The following is a 19,810-nucleotide window of genomic DNA, read 5'->3' as shown; positions in this document are numbered from 1 at the left end:
GTTTCAAAAATTTGTCGCACGCCGCAATTGAATTCTCTCTTCTCAACCCGGCAAAATAGCTGGAAGCTAAGCAGGGAAGAATGGCACGGTGAAATAGAATACGTCACGCACATCTCGTGCCCTTGAGCACCTCTTTATTTTTTTTATTTTTCGAATATGCGGCTTTTCAGTGCAATAGCGCTTGCACTCGTGGACAAGCAGCGGTCTCCCGCGGCGGCCCCGGTAACGACGAGCGCGCCATGTTCAAATCAGCCAATGCCTGTGACCAGAGCCTTATATTCCTTCTTGGCTGTGACAAGTGATTTCTGAGCTTGTCGTGTCATTTGCCGAGGGAAGAAAATAATTTTTAGCTTTGAAACTTTATTGTGAATTACAGGCCACGTGCTGCGCTATAATGTTTGCCTCGCGTGTGCTCAGTAGCCTCGACTGCCGATCAGCAGCGTTTTCTAAACATGCTCAGTAAGTTTTGCAGGGCCCCTTTAAATTTGAAGGGGGCTTCGCGGCAAAACAAATTTCTCCTGGGTAGATGCTTTCACGGCTTAGCACCTCTACATTGCAGTGACACCACCTTTACAGGCAATTACATGCGGATTAATATTTATTTGTTTGTTCATTGCGAATACTTCGAAAATATTCGAAAATTTAAATTCTAATCAAAGCAAATTCGAATACTCAACTATTAGTTCAAATATTCGAAGCATTTGATTATTCGCACAAGCTTAACATTAACGTCTAATGTCATTACAGGTGCCGTGCGACAGGGGTGCAAGATGTCCTTGGCGTCTGTTTGTTCCATTACCCACACTGCTCTCTTCTATCCTCCGAATGTTACACCTGTCGTTTTTTTTTTTATGACTCACTGCATCATCCTTTTTAACACCACTGTGCTACACTATTAACAAATGCAGTGCAATCTCTACAAAGGGGCTCTGCAGCATTTCTCAATGCAACCATCACATGACCTCACTACTATCTCACAGTTCATTGCCTCACAAAGTTGCATGATTCAAGTGTGCTTCCTCCCTTACATGTGTGCTGAAAACTACACAACGGGGAGGGGCTGGCAATGCCAGCACGCATCACTGTCTGGAGCCTTTTCCATTATTTTAACGCGTTTGCAGACTTCCGGTATAATTTAAAAGAATTTTATGTAGCGCAAGGCAAAATACAGGAACAGGAAGGCACAGATGGACAGAACAGAGAACTACTATTTTCAAACTTGGACTACTAATTGTCAGGCAGACATGTAAGCACACGGGAACATGCAGATAAATGCGCAACAATGTCATCTACCTGAAACAAATCATAACAGATAATACGGTGTGTCACCGCGTACTCAGGAAACCAAACTCCTTAGGTGACAACGCTTTCGAAGGCTTGCTGATACAAACATTGCCAAGAGCATCAATAAGCTCGGCTTCCACAATCACAAATGAATAATCTCATCTTTATGTCGACCAACAATGAGTGTGTTATGGGACAAAGGCCGGCAACCGCATGCATGAATGTGAAGAGCGTGAGAACCTTCCAGCGGCAGTTTATTTGGCTTGTAACTGTGCTTTCTCTAAGTCGCTCATTCGCACAACTGCTGGTTTGGCCGACATATTGTTTTCCACAACGAGAATGAAACACGATAAATAACAAACTATTTGTACTCAACAAATTTGTGTGTATTCCTTTTTGTGCACAACTCTTTCCTCTCAAGATGGATTTGTCAGGACACACAATCTCCCAAATTTATCAGGCACTGAAAATATCACCATAATATTGCCCCAAAACACCGCCTTCTTTACAGCTGGCTAACATATAGAATTATGGCCGGATATGGACTTTTGCATGTGTAACATGTTAGTTTATTCAGGTGTCATGTGAATGAATGCACAAAGAAGGTGCCCACAGCTTGCCATCATCTCCTGGGACACAACTTGAGCCACTTGTACAAAAAATAAATTGTTAGCAGGATGTGCGGGCGTACAACGACTGCCTGCGAATGAAAAGGCCAGTGCTTATGAAGTGGGTGTGTGGTTTGAAAGCGTGCAGTGTCGGCACACTATTTCAATGCACACGATCAAATGGGGGAGTGCTAGGATTGTGCAAGTACAACAGTTCGCCAAGAGTGAGTTTCAGCTATTTTTGGAAGCGAATTTCAGCTTTCCTAGTGCTTGCTGTGCAATAGTACTTTTGAACTCTGTTCATAAAATGGCTCCTTTAAAAGGAATATGTCAAACTGAACAGGCGATGTACAGCAATTAAATACAAAAGTAAACTAATTAGAGGAAGTTATTCCATTTGAGACAGAGCATTTACCAAAGTTTCAAATCTGTTCAAAAAGTGGCCCCTTTAAAAGGATTATGTCAAACTTAACAGGCGGTGTACAGCAATCAAATACAAAAGTTACTGATTAGAGGAAGTTATTCCATTTGAGACAGAGCATTTACCAAAGTGCTAACACACCTCCCACTCCGGGTAGCCATGCTCCATCAGCTCTCCGTGGTGCGATCCAGGAATGGCGACGAGGCAACCGTTCTCACGTGTCACTTTCTCCAGGGCCGTCCACGCACACACAATACGGTCTGCTGGCCGAAATGGGAAGTAGTACAGATCCTGGTGCAGCGGATGACGGGACGTTAGGGCCCCTGTAACAGAACAGCACATCTAGATGGCTGAGCTGTAAATGTGCCAGGTAACAGCAGAAACACGATCATTTAAAACATTCACTGAGACAGTGTGTCTGCTGGTATCTCGCAAGGTGCAAATGGAAGCGACTAGGCAGGAAAGATACGCACTTCAAACTGACTTTATTACCACATCCAAAGGACTTTATCATTACTCGAGAAGAGGAGATGCATACTGTCAGGCTACAAAAGAACTTGAATTACAAATACACAAAACACATTAAATTCTAAAGATAAAGGTCATGGCAGAGATGCCGCACTGTTCTGACATCTGGCAGAAAGGAACACCAATTCGTCGTCCATCAACTGCACCGGTGCTGAACACACATGCACACATACATGCATCACCATCAACCTCCATATAAAGGGTTTAGTGCAGCCACCAAACCACTCATTTAGTATTGTATGTTTTTTCTATTAGCTATCCGACTTCCCTTGTAATGCAACTGCACTTGCATCAGAACCTTGGCGGGCGATATAAATCTCAAGGGTGGGCGGAATTTGAAATTACAATCAGTGTATCTTGGCAAAGCTGCAGGGTAGATAACTAAGTTGCCAGATGCTAACAAGAAAATTAACATAAAATATGTCCCCAAAAAAGTGGCACGACTTTTTCGAGGAAGCAAAAATTTATTTGCTTTTCTGTTCTAGAAAATATGTTAAATTACAATAACTATAAATATAACAACAAAATGTCACTCAAATACAAAGGGAAGTTGAAAACATCACATCATTTTTTATAGCAATATGTGCACCTATAAACAAGTGCACATATCTACTTTTTAACAATGTCTCCAGAATTGTCTCCATTCTGTTTAATGGGATGCTCAACTACTGAGTCAGTGACAGACGCTATTGGTGAGCGTGATAAAAAAAACTACATTTGTTGAAAAAATACAGATATAAAAAAATACAACAGGCAACTTGTAAACTCTATAATAATAAATATTGGGATTTAACGTTCCAAAACCACCATAAGATTACGAGAGACACTGTACTGGAGGGCTCCAGAAATTTCCGAGCTCCTGGTGTTCTTTAAAGTACACCTAAATTTAAGCACATGGGTCTCAAGCATTTCCGCCTTCATCGAAAATGCGACTGCCACAGACCAGCGGGTCAGCAAACTTATAAACTCTACAAGTAACTGGATAGGGAAGGAGCAAGCAGAACTGGCTGCTATGGTTGTGGACCCCTAGTGTCCCACAAACTGCATGCACCTGCTCATCTTTCACTGCTGCAGGCAGCTGCTGTCCAACGTTTTGCATTTTGCAACCTTACAATATTGATGACATGCCTATCATCTTAATCATTTGAAACATTTTTAGTACAACGGTGCCTAGTTCATCCACTACTTGAAACGAGCCTAAATTTCAAGCTGTTTCTAGTGACAGCACATAACACAAACACCCAAGGAGCGTGGTCACATTTGGCACTTATAATTGTGTGGCATTTTGTTACAGCAACAAGCATAGACTAGCTGACGGACAGTACCTGTATCTGGTGGCTTGTTGATGAGCATTGTGTGCATGGCTGTCAAATTAGGCCCACAGAATGAGCTTGCATAGTCCAGAATCTGCAACATTCAAGGCACATTAGTCAAGTTGTGCAACTAGAGCATGACAATCGAGCAAAATGAGGTAATTTGTGTAAACTTCACCAAAACAAGTGCAAAATCAGCGGTCTAGAGGGAGATGTGAGTCGAGGACCACAAGTTCATTTTAAAATTAAAAATTTTTGTTTTTATTTGCTTTCACAAGTTTCTCTACTTTCACAGCAAAAAAAAACTCACGGTTGTAACTAAACTCAAAATAGGTTAAAATCACTTTTAAAGAGCACAAGGTGGCTGCTAAAAACTAAAAGGAGCTCATTCTGTAGAGTCCTTTGAAAATTGTCACCTGGCTGCTTGCCATTGCGTTTCGCATTAGGAGTTCACTAAAACACATGCTCAAAATAACCATGATTGCCAAGCTCTCATGATGGAATAAATCATCTTGAAAGACACATCTTTTCCACAGAGGTTAGCTTTCACATATACCTTTAAGATGCGTTTTTTTTTCTAGATCCATTTTTTGGCAACTTCTCGAGTTCAGGCATAATGTTTTTTTTACTTCTGATAGCTCGATCGGGATGAAATTTTGCACATATATTCCTTACCATATGAAGTGTGCAAGTATCTCTAAAATTTGATATTGCCTGTGTAATTATTATGAACAGTAAGCAATTAGTATAGTCTGAGGATTCTAAGAATTCTCAGATTAAACTCTTTTTTTGTCCATTAAAATGTCATATAAGCACTTTCTTGATACTTATTTGCATTCTACATTTATGTGGAGCAATATGGGCCATTAATGGCTCAGAACCATAAAAGTTTAGTGGCATAAAAGGTTTGTCTAAAATGAACTACAGCTAAACCTGTGTATAACGAAACAAAAAAAGTTAGTTATGAAGAAGATTTTGTTACATGCAGGTTCAGTACAAAAATTCAAACATAAGTGCACAAATTAAGTGAAAGGACAACTAGAGGCAGAGTTCACCCAGAACATTTATTTAGGGGTAAAAAACTGCATTATTATTGCGGGAGTAATTATGTGGACACTCCCCTCGCCTCCATGTTGCGTAACCAGTTCAAATTGATAACATGCTCCTGCGCATCGTAACTTTTACGAGTGAGCGCTGCTGAAACAGATCAAATGAGCCGGCCCATCTTTATCGCCTGGTCGCCGCATACAACGACATCCCCCGCATGTTAGAACTGCCTTCAAATGCTCAAACAGAAATAAAACCACCCGTCTTGAACGAGCATGAGAAAATGTAAGGGGGTCGTTTGAGGTAGCAACAGTGATTTTAAGGATACGGTTCCGATTGCTGGCACACATGCTATCTTGAAAAGCATTGGTCTGCTTTCAAAGCCAAGAGACGGTGCGAGAAGAGCACTTCTCTCTGGAGTATTTGCCACCACCAGCGTTTTGTAGGACAGGGGTGTAACAGGCCAAATGGGACCAGGCAAAAGTGATTTTTGTAGCAGGCTTGGAGCAGCCATAAAGACGTGTCGAGACGGTGTCGAGCTGCCAGCATGGCCTTTTCAGGTAAGTTTACAGCACTAAGAACATTCAGAGCAGATGTAGCTCTGTTCAAAACACTTTTCAAGCAACATCTATTGAATGCTGAATTTTTCAAGTACTTGGCTAAATTGTGCGACTGCCTTATTATTGCGATAAAAACTATATGGACACCCTCGACGAGTTTCGGACGTCAAATACTGCGGACACATAATCCAAGCAGGGAGGACAATGAAATGGTACAACAGTGAACATGTTAAAAATTAAAACAAAAAACAAAACAAGAACAGTAATTCAGAAATAGAGTCAATATGTTTGGTGAAATGCTATACTGACAAATTAATAATCTGCATTATGGTGCCTATTCGATTACACAATTCCGTTCAGTTATTGTACGAGGAAAAAAAAAAACTCTTAAATGTGTTTGTTCTCGTGAAGTAGGGTGTTAATGGATTTTGTCTACAGTGAAGAGTGGTTTGGGTTAATAGGGGCGATGGATATAGAGATGAGCCTAGTGGTGAATTGTTCGTGTAAAGTAGTTTAAGGAATTCTAGTCTCTGAAAGTACGAACAGCGCAACCTAGAAGTAGTTGCAGCGTAACTACGAAAGTGGAAAAAACAAAACAAAAGCAGAAAAACAAATAAAAGAGCGCTGTTTTTATTCTTTTTATCAGCCCTTTTTTATATCCTTGTTTCTTCACTTCCGTAGTTACGCTGTAACTACTTTTAGGTTGCGCTGTTCGCATTTTCAGTTATGTCCTACCAACTCGCCCAAGTTTCCACGCTCCAGTCTCTGCTTCTGTCTCATCATCTTGAGTGGTTTAATGTGGTTAGCTTTCATAAGCTCTGTGCGTGAATCCTGTCTTGAGAATTTTTTAACTATAAACCTAAGTGCCTTTCGCTGCACTCTCTCGAGGTTATTGATGCACCATTCAAAAATATTATTTAAACTACTATGTAAGCTAATTTGATCATTGATAGAATTAATGTCCTTAAATAGCACGCAATCATTGGCAAATAATCGAATCTGGACACCACAATCAACCATATTAACAATGTCGTTAATGTGTATAATAAAAAAGAGAGGGCCGAGGACATTGCCCTGCGGCAAACCTGATGTGGCTAGAAGTGAGCCCGATTTTTCAGTATTAATTTCCACCAATTAATGCCGGTTTGTCAGATATGCAACAACCCAAGAAATTAAAGATCCTGAGATTCCCGCATTTTCAAGTTTCAGAACTAATTTATCGCGAGAGACAGTGTCAAAAGCTTTTTGAAATCTAGAAAAATTATGTCAATTTGTCCGTTTTTGTCGAGTTGACGCAAAAAAATGAACAACAGTGATCAGCTGTACGACAGTCGAATGCTTTCCTAAACCCATGCTGACAATTAGTAGAAACGGAATGCTTTTCTAAATATGTAGGTATGCTGTTTGCGATCATATGTTCGATAAGTTTGCAGCATGATGATGTTAAAGAAATAGGATCATAATTTTCTATGAGAAGACGATCTCCCTTCTTATGACTGATGATTTATTGATATGTGGGGTTTAACTTCCTAAAACCCCCCATACAATTATGAGGGACGCCGTAGTGGAGGGCTCGGGAAATTTTGACCGCCTAGGGTTCCTCAATGTGCACCCAAATCTCAGCACACAAGCCTACCACGTTTTTTCCTCCATTCAAAATGCAACCGCCGCAGCCGGGATTCAATCCCGTGACCTGCGGGTCAGCAGCAGAGTACCTTAGCCACTAGATCCAACGCGGGACTTCCGCAATGTGGGCTGTCCTCCAGTCACTCGGTAATTCGAACAACAGTGACGTACGAAATATTGTAACAAGAAATTTTGATAAAATTAGTGCATATCTACAAATAAATGAATTAGGCATATTGTCAGGTCCACTAAAACATTTGGGTTTGAGGTTAATGATTGATTGATTTGTGGGGTTTAAGGTCCCAAAAGGGTTTTAGGTTGAGCAGCATAGCAAGTACACCCAGCTCCAATGTAAAATTTGCATGAGAAAGTTGTGGCACCGCACAGTTGTGTGAACAATCACTAGAATTAGAAAAAATACTGTGAAAAAACGTATTAAAGTGGTTGGCAAGTTGCAGATTTTCAGTAAGAAGCTGTTCATTCATTTTCATTTGTGATATGGGTTTTTTCTTATCACCAATGCAATTCTAAAACTTACTTCGATAATTTTTAATGAAATTGGCCAGAGACGTGGTAAAGCAATAGTCCTTCGAATTACTCACTGCAAGTGCAAGCTCGCCTTGTAATTCATACATCAAGTATAACTGCGCATGTGCCCTGTATCGATTCCAAATTGATAACCTGCCCTCGCATTTCGTATGCTCTATCCACGGGTAAAAGCGCGCAAGCTGGGGCGACGAATGAGGTTATATAAAAAGAGCCAACCTATTCTTTGCACTGAGGGCAGTAGCAATAACATTTCCTCCCCCACCCCCTCCTCATGCAACAATTGTGAACTTTTGCTCCCAAGAGTGTGGTCGCTATCACAGCCGCGCATGCTAGCTCGGGAGCCACCAGCACTTTAACGTGCTGCACTCTCAATGCTAAGAGACTGTTCAAAAAGTATTGCTCTCCTTGAGGTGGCTGTAATCTCGTACGCCAGCGTTTTTACAGTTACGCGAAATAGGATAGTTGGCTGCCAGGCTCACTTCGTATGAGTTTCCAGTTTGCTGCTGTCGCATTCATTGCTTCGCCCTTGTGGTACAACTGTAACTTTTTTATTCATGTACAGCCACCCAATTTTTTAAAACCTGACCGTGCAAGTGTCAACCGCCGAATCGGTAAGTGTGAAGCACAGCGGCCATATAAATGAGAATACGCGCATGTGTTCTTGAGCAGTCATGTGCACCTGTCTTCACCAAGCTGTTCCGGGAACTGGACACCACCTTGCTTATTTTGAGCAATGTCACTGCCTTATTATTTTTTTTTCTGTTCCGAACGCTGCTACCACATTATAAAGAAACAGTTTCCTCAGAAGGCCAAAGCAACAGATGCAATTGTGAAAAATTGTATAGCTGGCAGCCAACTTCTTTAGATCTGATATCGCATAACTCTAAAAAACACTGGTGTATGAGAGAACAGCTGCGCCATGGAGAGATCCTCTTCTCACAGCATGCATTCGAGCTGATGCCTGTTGTGATTGCAACCATGACCTTAGCACCAAAGTTCACGGCTGCTGCTGGGGTGATCGCTGCTTTTACAAAACCGAAACTATAACCGTTTTGATGAAACCAAAACGACAATGTTTCATCCACATTTACGAGCACAATGCCTTACGGCCTTCCCATCTAGCTGCTAAATTCCGTTGCTGCGGCACATTACGGCACTTAGAAAGAGAGTTAGGTGCAGCAGGGGTGGTTATGCACAGGATAGCGCAGGTGAACAAGTTTGGTGAACAATGGCACGAATGGCGCAGCTGTTCCACCCCTGCTCCAAGATAGAGTTCCGTGATATCAGATACAGGAGAGTTGGCTGACATCCTTAGTTAATATAATATGACCATTTGTTGCTATTGCACCTATTGCACTACTTTTACCCATCGTGTTGCCAGAGCTAATTGGCTAATCGTGAAGGCTACGGTCTCGCGAAATCGTGGCGCGGCCCAAGACAGCAAAATGCGTGACGAGCCGACCTACGAAGATCCGTCGGTGTCATCATACGTGGTCTCGGAAAGTTTCCATCAGTGCCTATCTGACATCTCCTTGATAGTAATGACAGTCTGTTTGCATTATCAATAAAAAAAAGCTGAACATCGTCAAAAGCCATTTCATGCACGGAGTCGAAAACGAAGAACGAATGACACGGATACTGCAGAAACTATTCGGTAAAGCTAGGCAGCCTTTATGTGCGCACCGCCTCGGAGGCGCACATGAAGGCTTCCTAGGTAACGGGTTCTTCGTATGCAGCACGGCCCCACATATTTAGCGCAAACTAAACGCGTAACTACACAAAGTGGCATCACCTATGCCACTTAAAGTGCAGTTCAGACTTCTGCAGCTATTAGTGACACTGCCAACATAAAAACAATTTTCTTTTTTTGTTTTGTTCTTGGTTTGAAAGGAGGGGGAGAGCACATTCATGCATGCACCCGCGGTAGCAAGAATGGCAGCAACGCCAGCTCAAGGGGCGCAGGCCGGCCTCACGTAGGCCCGCACACAATAATGGGCGCTCGCTTTCACCTGGGGGTCACCAGGGCCACGAGCTCGCCATCACCACTTAGTCAGCGACGGGGCAATCGCGGAAGATGCATGCTCGTGCCAACATCACAAAATCCGGGGCAAAATTCCTAGATTGTCCGAGGCGAAAACTCATATCAAGGATGTCTCCCGCCGTTACTTTGTTACATAGAGGTTGCAAATACAGGTGCTTCTATGGAGTAATGGCGGGGAATAGAAAAGTTTGGCGATTTAAAGAAATTGGTTATATGAAGGTTCATTATAAGCAGGTTTAACTATACTTTACACATAATCATGGCACAATGTGAAAACTGTACAACTTACTGTGAAACTGATTGCATACTTGATATCATCATACATATACAGCAAAAATTAGATTAACACAACTTTTCTTTTTCGAATTGCATCTCCCCTTAATCATGCTGTTAGGAAGACAGCACGTGTAGATTGCAATCCACGACATCAATGCACGCACTCAGGCTGCCTCCAGCCTATGTTAAGCTTGTTTCTTGCTTGTAAAGTTACGCACTCAGTGCATTGGGTAAAAGCCACATTTCTTCAGTATAAGTTAGCAAAAGACCAATGACTCAACTCGATGAATTCTGTCACACGCCAAACACTAAACAGAAGATTGAGCTACGAGCCTGGCTTGCAAGGCTGAAGACCGATCTCGACGTGATAACCTGTTATTTTATGTCTTACCAAACGTTTCACACAAAAACTTGCACCAATCTGAAAAAAAAAAAAAAGTTTCACAATGGCTCCTGACAGGCGGAATGTTCGCTTATCATCCGAAGACATAGCACGGGCACACGTAGTGGACAGATACGTGGCAGGCAAGAATAGATCGTTCATTGCTAAATTTTGCAATTCCAAGTCCAAAATGCTTCTAACTTGCAAGAAATCAATCTGACGGGCTGGTAGCATTTCAGAAGACTTCTCTGCATCAACTCACCATGCTCTTTACAAGCTGACAGAGCTTGGCATTGGTTTAGCGCACTTCGATCTGCGTGTTTGATGCTCACTGTTCATAAAGCCATTGCCACTACCCAAGGGCGACCAGATTAGGTCGTCCTCATTCTGCCACTCGATGGGAGAGTGCGAGGGCTCACCCTCAGTGCTTTCGATCCTTTATGCCAACATTCTTATTCCAAAAAGAGACAGCCTGAGTGTTTTAGTTAATGAAATGGATGCTGATACAATTCTTTCACCACACCACACCTATTAGATTTGATACTAATGTGATCACCAGATCACATTAGTATCATTAGTATCATCAGAAATCACTCATTTGGCCAGACCCAATGACCATGACGTGCTACATTTTTCAATTTCTGTACCGAAGACTAAAATGGAGCAATTGCTTTAAACTTACATTAAAGTTAGGCCAACTTTGACGCTATCAACACAGAGCTTTTTTTCCCTTACTCGACAGCTTTTGTCTTTCATACACCGACGCTTCGATCGAAGAATTGTGGGTGCGTTTCAAAAGACAAAGCAGTGCGTTTAATTAAAAAAAAAACATATCCCAGCAAGGAAGGTTTATCAGTTATACAACGGGCCTGGGTACACAAGGCACCTTAACCAGCTATATCTAACCAAGACAGTAGGCTTTTTGATACTGCAAAGAAACAGTCATCTGCTGAGAAGTTGTTAATTTATGCTGCCACACCTAAAGCATACTCTAGAGCTTTGAGAGAAACCAAGCTTTATTTACATAATAATAATACACTTGTGGTATTACTCCAAACCAACCCAAGACGCTTTTAGAACGTCGTGAAAAGCTGGAATAATCAAACTATAGCTCTTATTGATGAATCTGGTGAAACAATCCCAAGCTATACTTAACATCATTACTTCCCATTAATTTTGCTCCATTCACCCTGGCATCCGTCTACGATTCACTGTGTCTAGCTACTTTTCAACGAAACCCATTTTACGCGGCTCATCTGGTATCCGCTCCATCATTAACAATTGAGAGAGATCATCCTCTTGCACTATCGATGGCATTACACCCGAATTTCAACAGGTTACTGTCAAATATAGGTCCAGTACACTAAAACTTATTTTTCCAAAAACACTGAACAACAGTTCCTTACCTAAAGACTGCAAAAGAGGCAAGGTGATTCGACTTCATAAATCCAGTGACATACACACCAGATTCATGAAGTATAGACCTATTTTTTTTACTTCTATGCCTTGTAAAAGATTTGAACATATCATTTTCTCACATAAAGTCGATTTCTTGAAATAGAATAAGTTTTTTTTTATAATAGTCAACATGGCTTCCAGAAGTTCTCCTCATGCGAAATGCAATTACTAACATTTTGCAATGATTTTCACACATTTCTAGAAGTCGACTTTATAGCACACTGTAGATTGCTAGATTTCACGAAGAATTTTGACCGAGTCTAGCACCACTGACTCTTACTGAAACTCAGCCAGTGAAACACTGTTTTTTTGGTCTTCAATTTGATTGGGGCCAAGAAATCAATGTTTAATTGGCTGAACAACATTTGTAAATAACATCTAAATAACATTTCAACATAGTGTAAGCTCTGGGTGATACCAGATGTTAAGGGGAGGAGAGATTCGAAAAAAAAAAAAAAAAGTTGCATTATTCTGTAGCCTAGGGCCAGTGTTGCCCCTGACTTTCGAGTGAAATTCGCCAAACGACGAGTGAAAAGTCGCCATTTTTCTTTAAATTTAGCAAAAAAAAATGTCACCACTTTGCATATGTGTGGCGTGCCAAGTAATAGAGATGGCCAATTATGTACAGCCCTGTGGACAACAATAACGTCCGTCACTTCTAATTTATATTGCCGTTTTTTAATGCCAGTTGCATCACCCGCACTTGACCATGGTAGCACTCGGAAAAAGCATGCATGCACCATAAGCGTCCCTGAATGCTACCGCCTCAGTTCGCCACTGTTTTAGTTGTAGTGGATACAGGATGAAGCATTCACTACAACAAAAGAGGGATGGCGTGGAAAGTTTCTTTACAAATTTATCATGGTCTCAAATTTCAAGAATTTCATCGAGTGGGATGGTGTGTTTGATAAGCGAACAACTTAATTACAAAACAAAGGTAATAAATTCGAAAGTAGGGCGTAACCTTCGCAATGCACGCAACACGTTTTCTGTGCAGTCATGCATACGCTGAACATTAGCCTCAGTGCAGTTTCTGAAGGCTGTTCAAGGAAGCCGACTTTTTGGCCTGCCCTAAAAGAATGTTAATAAAAAATGCAAACTCTACATAAAAAGTTAGGGGGTACTACAGCCGAGAAGAAGTGGACAATCTATTTAGAACAGTTGGAGCTGTGGTCTGAACACATGGCCTAACCTTCACCTAGCCACTTCAGAAGCCAAACTTTAAAGAAGCCTAAAGCTCTTAAAGGCCCTAAAGAACTTAGTATCCACCACCACCTCGCGGCACGTGAGGAGTCCGCTGACCTAAATTGTGCTTGGAGGTTGCTGGTGGATGCACCAGTGCCTCAACTCGAAGAACAGGACAGACGTACTGAACTGCACGTAACGTTGACCTCCTAAGGGCGAGTCTAAAACTACGAAAAATAGAAAAAATGTTGTCACCCATTCATTTTGAAGATGCTGAGAATAGAATACATAACTTAGTAGAGACTTAAGCCGAAAATAGCCAAAAGCCCGCCATGTCGCCGATCAGGATTTTAAGAGGTTCAAATTCGCAAATTTGGCAAAAACTAGCCACCATTGGCAACCTTGCTTAGGGAAATGAAATTTTTACCATATATATAGACTTTTATGCCAATTTAAATATGTAATTAGTTTTATAGTAAACAGTGCAGTTTTCCTTTTATGCCATGGCATTGTGTTGTATGCCATGACATTAAGTTTGATATATTTAATGAGATTAGCTGCACTGGGGATGTGAATAGCTTGGTGTCTTACTTTGAAAACATTGTTACTGCAAGTGCACCACGAGCATGGCATGTAAATCACACTGTACATGACCTCCCTGTCGCGATTTTCATGTTACAATCTGTCATTGTTGTTCGTGATACAGTCACGTCACGTGAGACCAATTTTGGTGTATATCAAGCTAGCGAAATGGCTGCAAGCACACCATGAGCATGGCATGTAAATCGCATTGCACATGACCTCCATGTCACGATTTTCATGGTACAATCTGTCATTGCTGTTGGTCATACAGTCATGTCAGGCAGACCAACTTTGATGTACATCAAGCTAGCAAAATGGCTGCGAGCACACTATGAACATGGAATGTACGTATATCATATTGTACTTGAGATCCATGTCATAATTTTCATGTTGCAATCTGTCATTGCTGTTCGTCATATAGTCACATCCCGCAAGACCGATTTTGGTATATATCAAGCTAGCGAAATGGCTGCAAGCACACCATGAGCATGGAATGTATATCATATTGTACTTGAGATCCATGTCATGATTTTCATGTTACAATCTGTCATTGCTGTTCGTCATACAGTCACATCAAGCGACACCAATTTTCGTGTACATAAAGCTAGCGAAATGGCTGCAAGCGCACTACAAGCATGGCATGTAAATCACATGGTACATGAACTCCATGTCGCGGTTTTCATGTTACAATCTGTCATTGCTGTTCTTGATACAGTCACATCACGCGAGACCAATTTTGGTGTATATCAAGCTAGCTGAGGCGCACAATGAATGTGGCATGTAAATCACATTGTACATAACATCCATGTCATGACTGTCATCGTACCATCTGTCATTGCTGTTTGCCATACAGTCACATCGAGCGAGACCAATTTTGGTGTATGTGAGATTAGTGAAATGGCTGCAGCACACCATGAGCATGGCATGTAAATCATATTGTACATGACTTCCATGTCAAGATTTTCATGGTACAATCTGTCATTGCTGGTCGTCATACAATCAAGTCGCATGAGACCAATTTTGGTGTATATCAAGCTAGCAAACTGCACTAGGCTGCAACTGAATACTCACATTGGGCTATCTCATCCGGCTGAGTGTTTTTTTGAATAGTTCTGTTAATTCCACACATCAAGTGTCATGTTACAGAGCGAGTATATTGGCACATGCCACATTCACCAGAAACTTTTCAGATTGCGTGTAAGAGGTTGGAAGTTCCTTCGCTTATGTGGGAACCAGTGTTCTGAAAAGCTATTTGAGCGTAGAAACAAATGTTGCACAAAAGTAATTCTAATGACAGAAACACACACACTGGAATTTCTTGCAACTCGTTATATTGGCTTTGCCTTCGCTTGCTGTTAATTCGACCACCATGACACGTGCCCTAAATTGACAAGCAGACAACCTGGCAGTCCGAATAGCGAATGCACACTGAATGGTAGGAGTTACATCACCCTCTACAGTTCTTGTTTTTGGGTGTTGCCTTAACGAATGTAGTCTAGGTAATATTTTGAGTGAACTGACCTGTGGCAAGGTGCAATAGGAGAAGAGCACGTCGTCCATGTATAGTTCTTGCAACTTGTTGACCACGTGCTCGCTGTGGTCGGCATCCACCTTGGAGATGTCCTTCATGACCACCAGACCAGGAACCTTGACCTTAGCATCAGCAATATCCTGGAAGCGCTTCCTGGGTAGTGCACACAGGCTGCTACTTGAAAGCTGCTCTCACTTAACGCAGCCACGTTTGCAAATGAAAAATTTGTCGTTTCTTAATCGTAGTGCAGTGGTCAGATTTTTAAGGTTGACACCCAACTGAACACCATTTAAAGAGTTTTACAACTAAAGATGTTATGAGATCACAGCACAGTGTCGTAGTTGTCCGCCACCGCCGATGTCCGCAACTACATCGTGCGAAATTAGAGAAAAGACCTAGTACCAATGACACAGTGAGGCTCGAAACCGAATCCGCTGGGTGCCAGCCCAGTATTCTACCATTGAGACATGCCGGTGCTTGGGCCTTATTGGCAAAGTTGCCATAGGCAGGCTTGATGTCGGGAAAGCAATCGCGTTAATACGACTTATAAAGCATTTTAGCATTTTACAACAGCAAATGAACAAGCAGTCGTCGCACAATGCCAATAGCGTAATGAGTGGGTCGTCCAATGCTCCAACCCATAACAAAAGCTTGTTTTTGTTCAGTAATAACTGTGGCGCATAGCTACTTCAGGCATAATTTCTCATCTTCATCAGCAATGAACAATTGGCACAAAATTCCTTGCAATAGTCTAGCGGAAACCACGCTTCTCAGAAGCACGACAAAAAAATAGCACAGCGAATGCTGGCCTACTACTACCCTAACATGTTTATTATTAATGGCATAGTGGGCATCAAGCAAGTGTGCTTGCAGCATTTACCCAATGAGTGTTAAAAAAAAGGCTCTGAAAGGTCGCTCTCCTAAGTTTTGCCGTGACTGTCTTGCGCCTGTGGCGTATGCCTGGCGTTTTTTTAAACAGTAAGGCAAGCATTTCCAAAACAGCCCGAGAATTCTATCATATTATTTGAGACAAATATTCACAAGATTTAAGAAAGAAATGTAACCATTACATTCAACAAATTTTTGTAAACTAATGTAGAGTAGCAGGCTAGAGCGAACTAGCTCAGGCCGACCTCTGTGCCTTCTAATAAATTCTCACACTATAAACTAATGTATACTCATGTACAGTACAGCCATAGCAAAATTTGTGAGTGTAGGATGAATTGAAACGTTCAGTATTCAATGTGGTACAGTCGAATCTTTTTAATTTGAACACGCTTAATTCGAACTTCCAGTTAATTCGAACTCACGATGAGGTCCCGTCAAAGCTATGTATATTCCAATAAGGGAAAACGCCCGGTAATTCGAGTGCCCGAGCACTTCTGACTGTTAATTTGAACATACCACGCTTCGAAAATGCTCTCAGCCTCCCGCCCAATCTCGTGGCGGCACCTGCGACACCTCCACGCTCCGCGCGAAGGAAATGAAAAGGAAAGAGGAGGCTGTGGTGGAATGTGCTCTTTCTGAAATGCCGATCTGCGACGTGCCCGTTGCTTCTCCCTTTTCCGTCCCTGCCACGTAAAGAGCCTTCTCCTTCCAACGCCGCGCGCGAAGAGAGGAAAAAAAAAAACTGCTGTCGCTGGCTGAACGAATGTATGGTTGAAGGAAAGGAAAAAGACACTATCTTCTGCAGCCCTTGCCCTTGTGGGGGCACGGCTCTGCGCCTTGAGGAGGGGGTCTCTCAAGCGCCGGTGCCACGCTTCCCCTTTTCCCATCCCTGCCACGTAACCCTTTTCTTTTCAACAACGCGCGCGAAGAGAGCAAAAAAAAAAAAATCTGCTGTGGAGTGTTGGTTTTTCTCTCAAACGCCATCCTGCTTCTCTCTGCGTGGAGACGCTTCTCTTTTCTCATCACGTGCTGGCCATGCTGCGGCTGTGTAGCGGAGAGCGGGAGGCTCTCTTTCGCAGTCATTGTTGTCGTCATCTTTAGAAAGTGTCGGCGCTCGACATTTTCGCGCGCAACTTCTCTTGCCGGGAGGCCCCGCCGCGGTGGTCTAGTGGCTAAGGCACTTGGCTGCTGACCCGCAGGTCGCGAGATCGAATCCCGGCTGCGGCTGCATTTCTGATGGAGGCGGAAATGTTGTAGGCCAGTGTGCTCAGATTTGGGTGCGTGTCAAAGAACCCCAGGTGGTCGAAATTTCCGGAGCCCTCCACTACAGTGTCTCTCCTAATCATATGGTGGTTTGGGGATGTTAAAGCCCACATATCAATCAATCTCTTGCCAGGAGAATGCTGAAGCCGAAGTATAAATGCTTTGCAAGCTGTGTGCAAAATTTATTGACTCGCTGCAAGACAAACGCGTGCAGATGTGCATCACCGATTACTTCAATTAATAACAAATGTCCTCTGATTTGTGAATAATGAAACTTTCCCCTCGTGTGTTAGCTTAATGCCCATGCACCACTGAATGAAGAGCCCTCCGTTTATTTAGCTTTCATTAATTCGAACAAATTTTCGAGTCACTTTGAGTTCGAATCATCGAGATTCAACTGTATGTCGTCATCTCCTCCTAAATATATCAGATAAAAAAAATTTAAGCAATAGTATTTCACCAATCAATATAGTCACAAATATGAAAATGCCGAGAGTGAATAAAGGATACTGCTACACTGCAGTTTTAAGCGGAAACACTTTGTAGCTTTGTAGTCCAGTACAAACACACACACGTCTTGGCGATTCTAATTAAAGAAAATGATCTCTTTTCTTACGAAGCACATGAGCTGACCAAGAAGACAATACCTGGAGATCTGCAAAAACAAGATTCTCACGATGAATGAACGAAAGGAAATTTTTGAGGGCTCTTAATCGGTGTTGTGGAGTTGTCACGCCATAATTCCTCATGCAAAATGCAATGGCAAGCAGCCAGGTGACAATTTCCAGGGGAGCTGCAAACAATGAGCTCTGTTTAGTTTTTGGTGGCCACTTTATGATCTTTAAAAGCGATTTTAACCTACTCCCAGTTTAATTAAAATCTTGTGAAAGCAAAGAATTAGAAACTTGTGAAAGCAAATAAAAGCGAAAAATGAAGCAATGAACTTGACAGCAACAAATTAGAATGTCACACGAACAATGGCAAACAGCTAGAAACGTGCCTCGCATTGCTCACGCACAAATGATGAACGAAACGCACTCACAGGTACAGATGAACGCAAATCAGCATCTCAGTTCTTACTTCACTCTGTCTGAAAAGCACTCCCTTTTCGCAAACGGTGATTGTGCAGCGAGTGCAGTGACCTTTGTACACCGGTAACTACAACAAAATCATTACGGCAAAAGCCCAAGGCATGCAATTCCCCCCACCGTGGGATAAGCGCGCATGCGTTTGTGTGAACCCCCCTGCTCTTCGTGGGGCAAAGTATGCGTGGGAGATCAAAGTGCGCACCGCCTCTACAGTGCACTAGATGAGAGCAGTGGGCTCACTTTCCGGCGAAGGCTATGTGGTTGAGTGGCTCCGCAAACGTCACCAATTCGTGCTTCTCTCTACACCTGGGCGGGGCGCTGACTGTCATCAATACAACTTGGGAGGGGTGTTGAGGCTGGAAGAGCCGGCCAGCTCTTCCAGATCAGCAGTTGTCAAGCCAAGTTTTATTGCGGTAGAGGCTGTAGTGCCAAGTTTTTTCTCTTTTTTTTTTTTCAGCAGCGTTCAGACGCGCATGCACCATGCATGAAACTAGTGAGCCTTTTTTTGTGCCTTACCCACGCCGCAACATTTCAATAAACTCGTGCTATGCATTAAAGTGCCAAACAGACTACGTGTACGTGAAGGGCAAATCGAAGCTGTCATTTTGCATTCCGAAAAACTGGAACAGGCACAGAGAGTGCAAGAAGGACTTATCAGAGCGGGCAAGCCCGTGGAATCCAACAGCGCAGTACACGAGCTGCGTCACGTGCTATGTGCACATTACCGATGGAAAAGAAGCATGGATACATCGTGGGAGACCACGGCGATGCTGTGCCGGGATTCTTCTCGATCTGTGAGCCTACCTTAGTAAAAAAACCGATTGAGAGATCAGAAACTTCAGACAGGCAATCATAAAATCATAAGTGTTCGCAGGGTTTTCCTTTGCCCTTTGCAGGGCAAAGGTCCATTGCAGCGCTCTCCCCCATCTCTCTTAGCAAATGATGATTAAAATAATGATGGTTAGTAATAACCCCCAGGAAACTACTATCTTTTGTGCAACAACCAAAGTGGAGAAAAAATAATTAGGCTACGATATTTCATTATAGCATAGCAAAGGCACAAACCCAGTAAGCATACGTGCATGTTTAAGCTCGGCAAAGAAGTGGGCGTGCTCTATTTTCCAATTCCAAGCTTGAAGGCGAAATTTAGGCATAGTATTGATACAAAGGTTAGGTCTAC

At 42.4% G+C, this 19,810-nt stretch overlaps 1 protein-coding gene across 3 annotated transcripts in view; it reads right to left on the bottom strand.

The window, feature by feature from the left end:
- The window catches only part of LOC119163333 (putative phytanoyl-CoA dioxygenase), a 57,421-nt gene that overhangs the window by 7,942 nt on the left and 29,669 nt on the right, over positions 1–19,810 (bottom strand). For all 3 annotated transcript variants that reach the window (XM_037415312.2, XM_075872989.1, XM_037415313.2), the window contains 3 exons: positions 15,382–15,544; positions 4,167–4,248; positions 2,455–2,636 (listed from right to left, as the gene is read on the bottom strand). In XM_037415312.2, the coding sequence (XP_037271209.2) occupies positions 2,455–2,636; positions 4,167–4,248; positions 15,382–15,544 (427 nt within the window). The remainder of the gene's footprint in view (positions 1–2,454; positions 2,637–4,166; positions 4,249–15,381; positions 15,545–19,810) is intronic.

Source organism: Rhipicephalus microplus, chromosome 9 (assembly GCF_043290135.1).
Source record: "Rhipicephalus microplus isolate Deutch F79 chromosome 9, USDA_Rmic, whole genome shotgun sequence".
Lineage (NCBI taxonomy): Eukaryota > Metazoa > Arthropoda > Arachnida > Ixodida > Ixodidae > Rhipicephalus > Rhipicephalus microplus.
The sequence above is the reverse complement of the archived record's forward strand: the minus strand, read 5'-3'. Positions and strand labels throughout refer to the sequence as shown.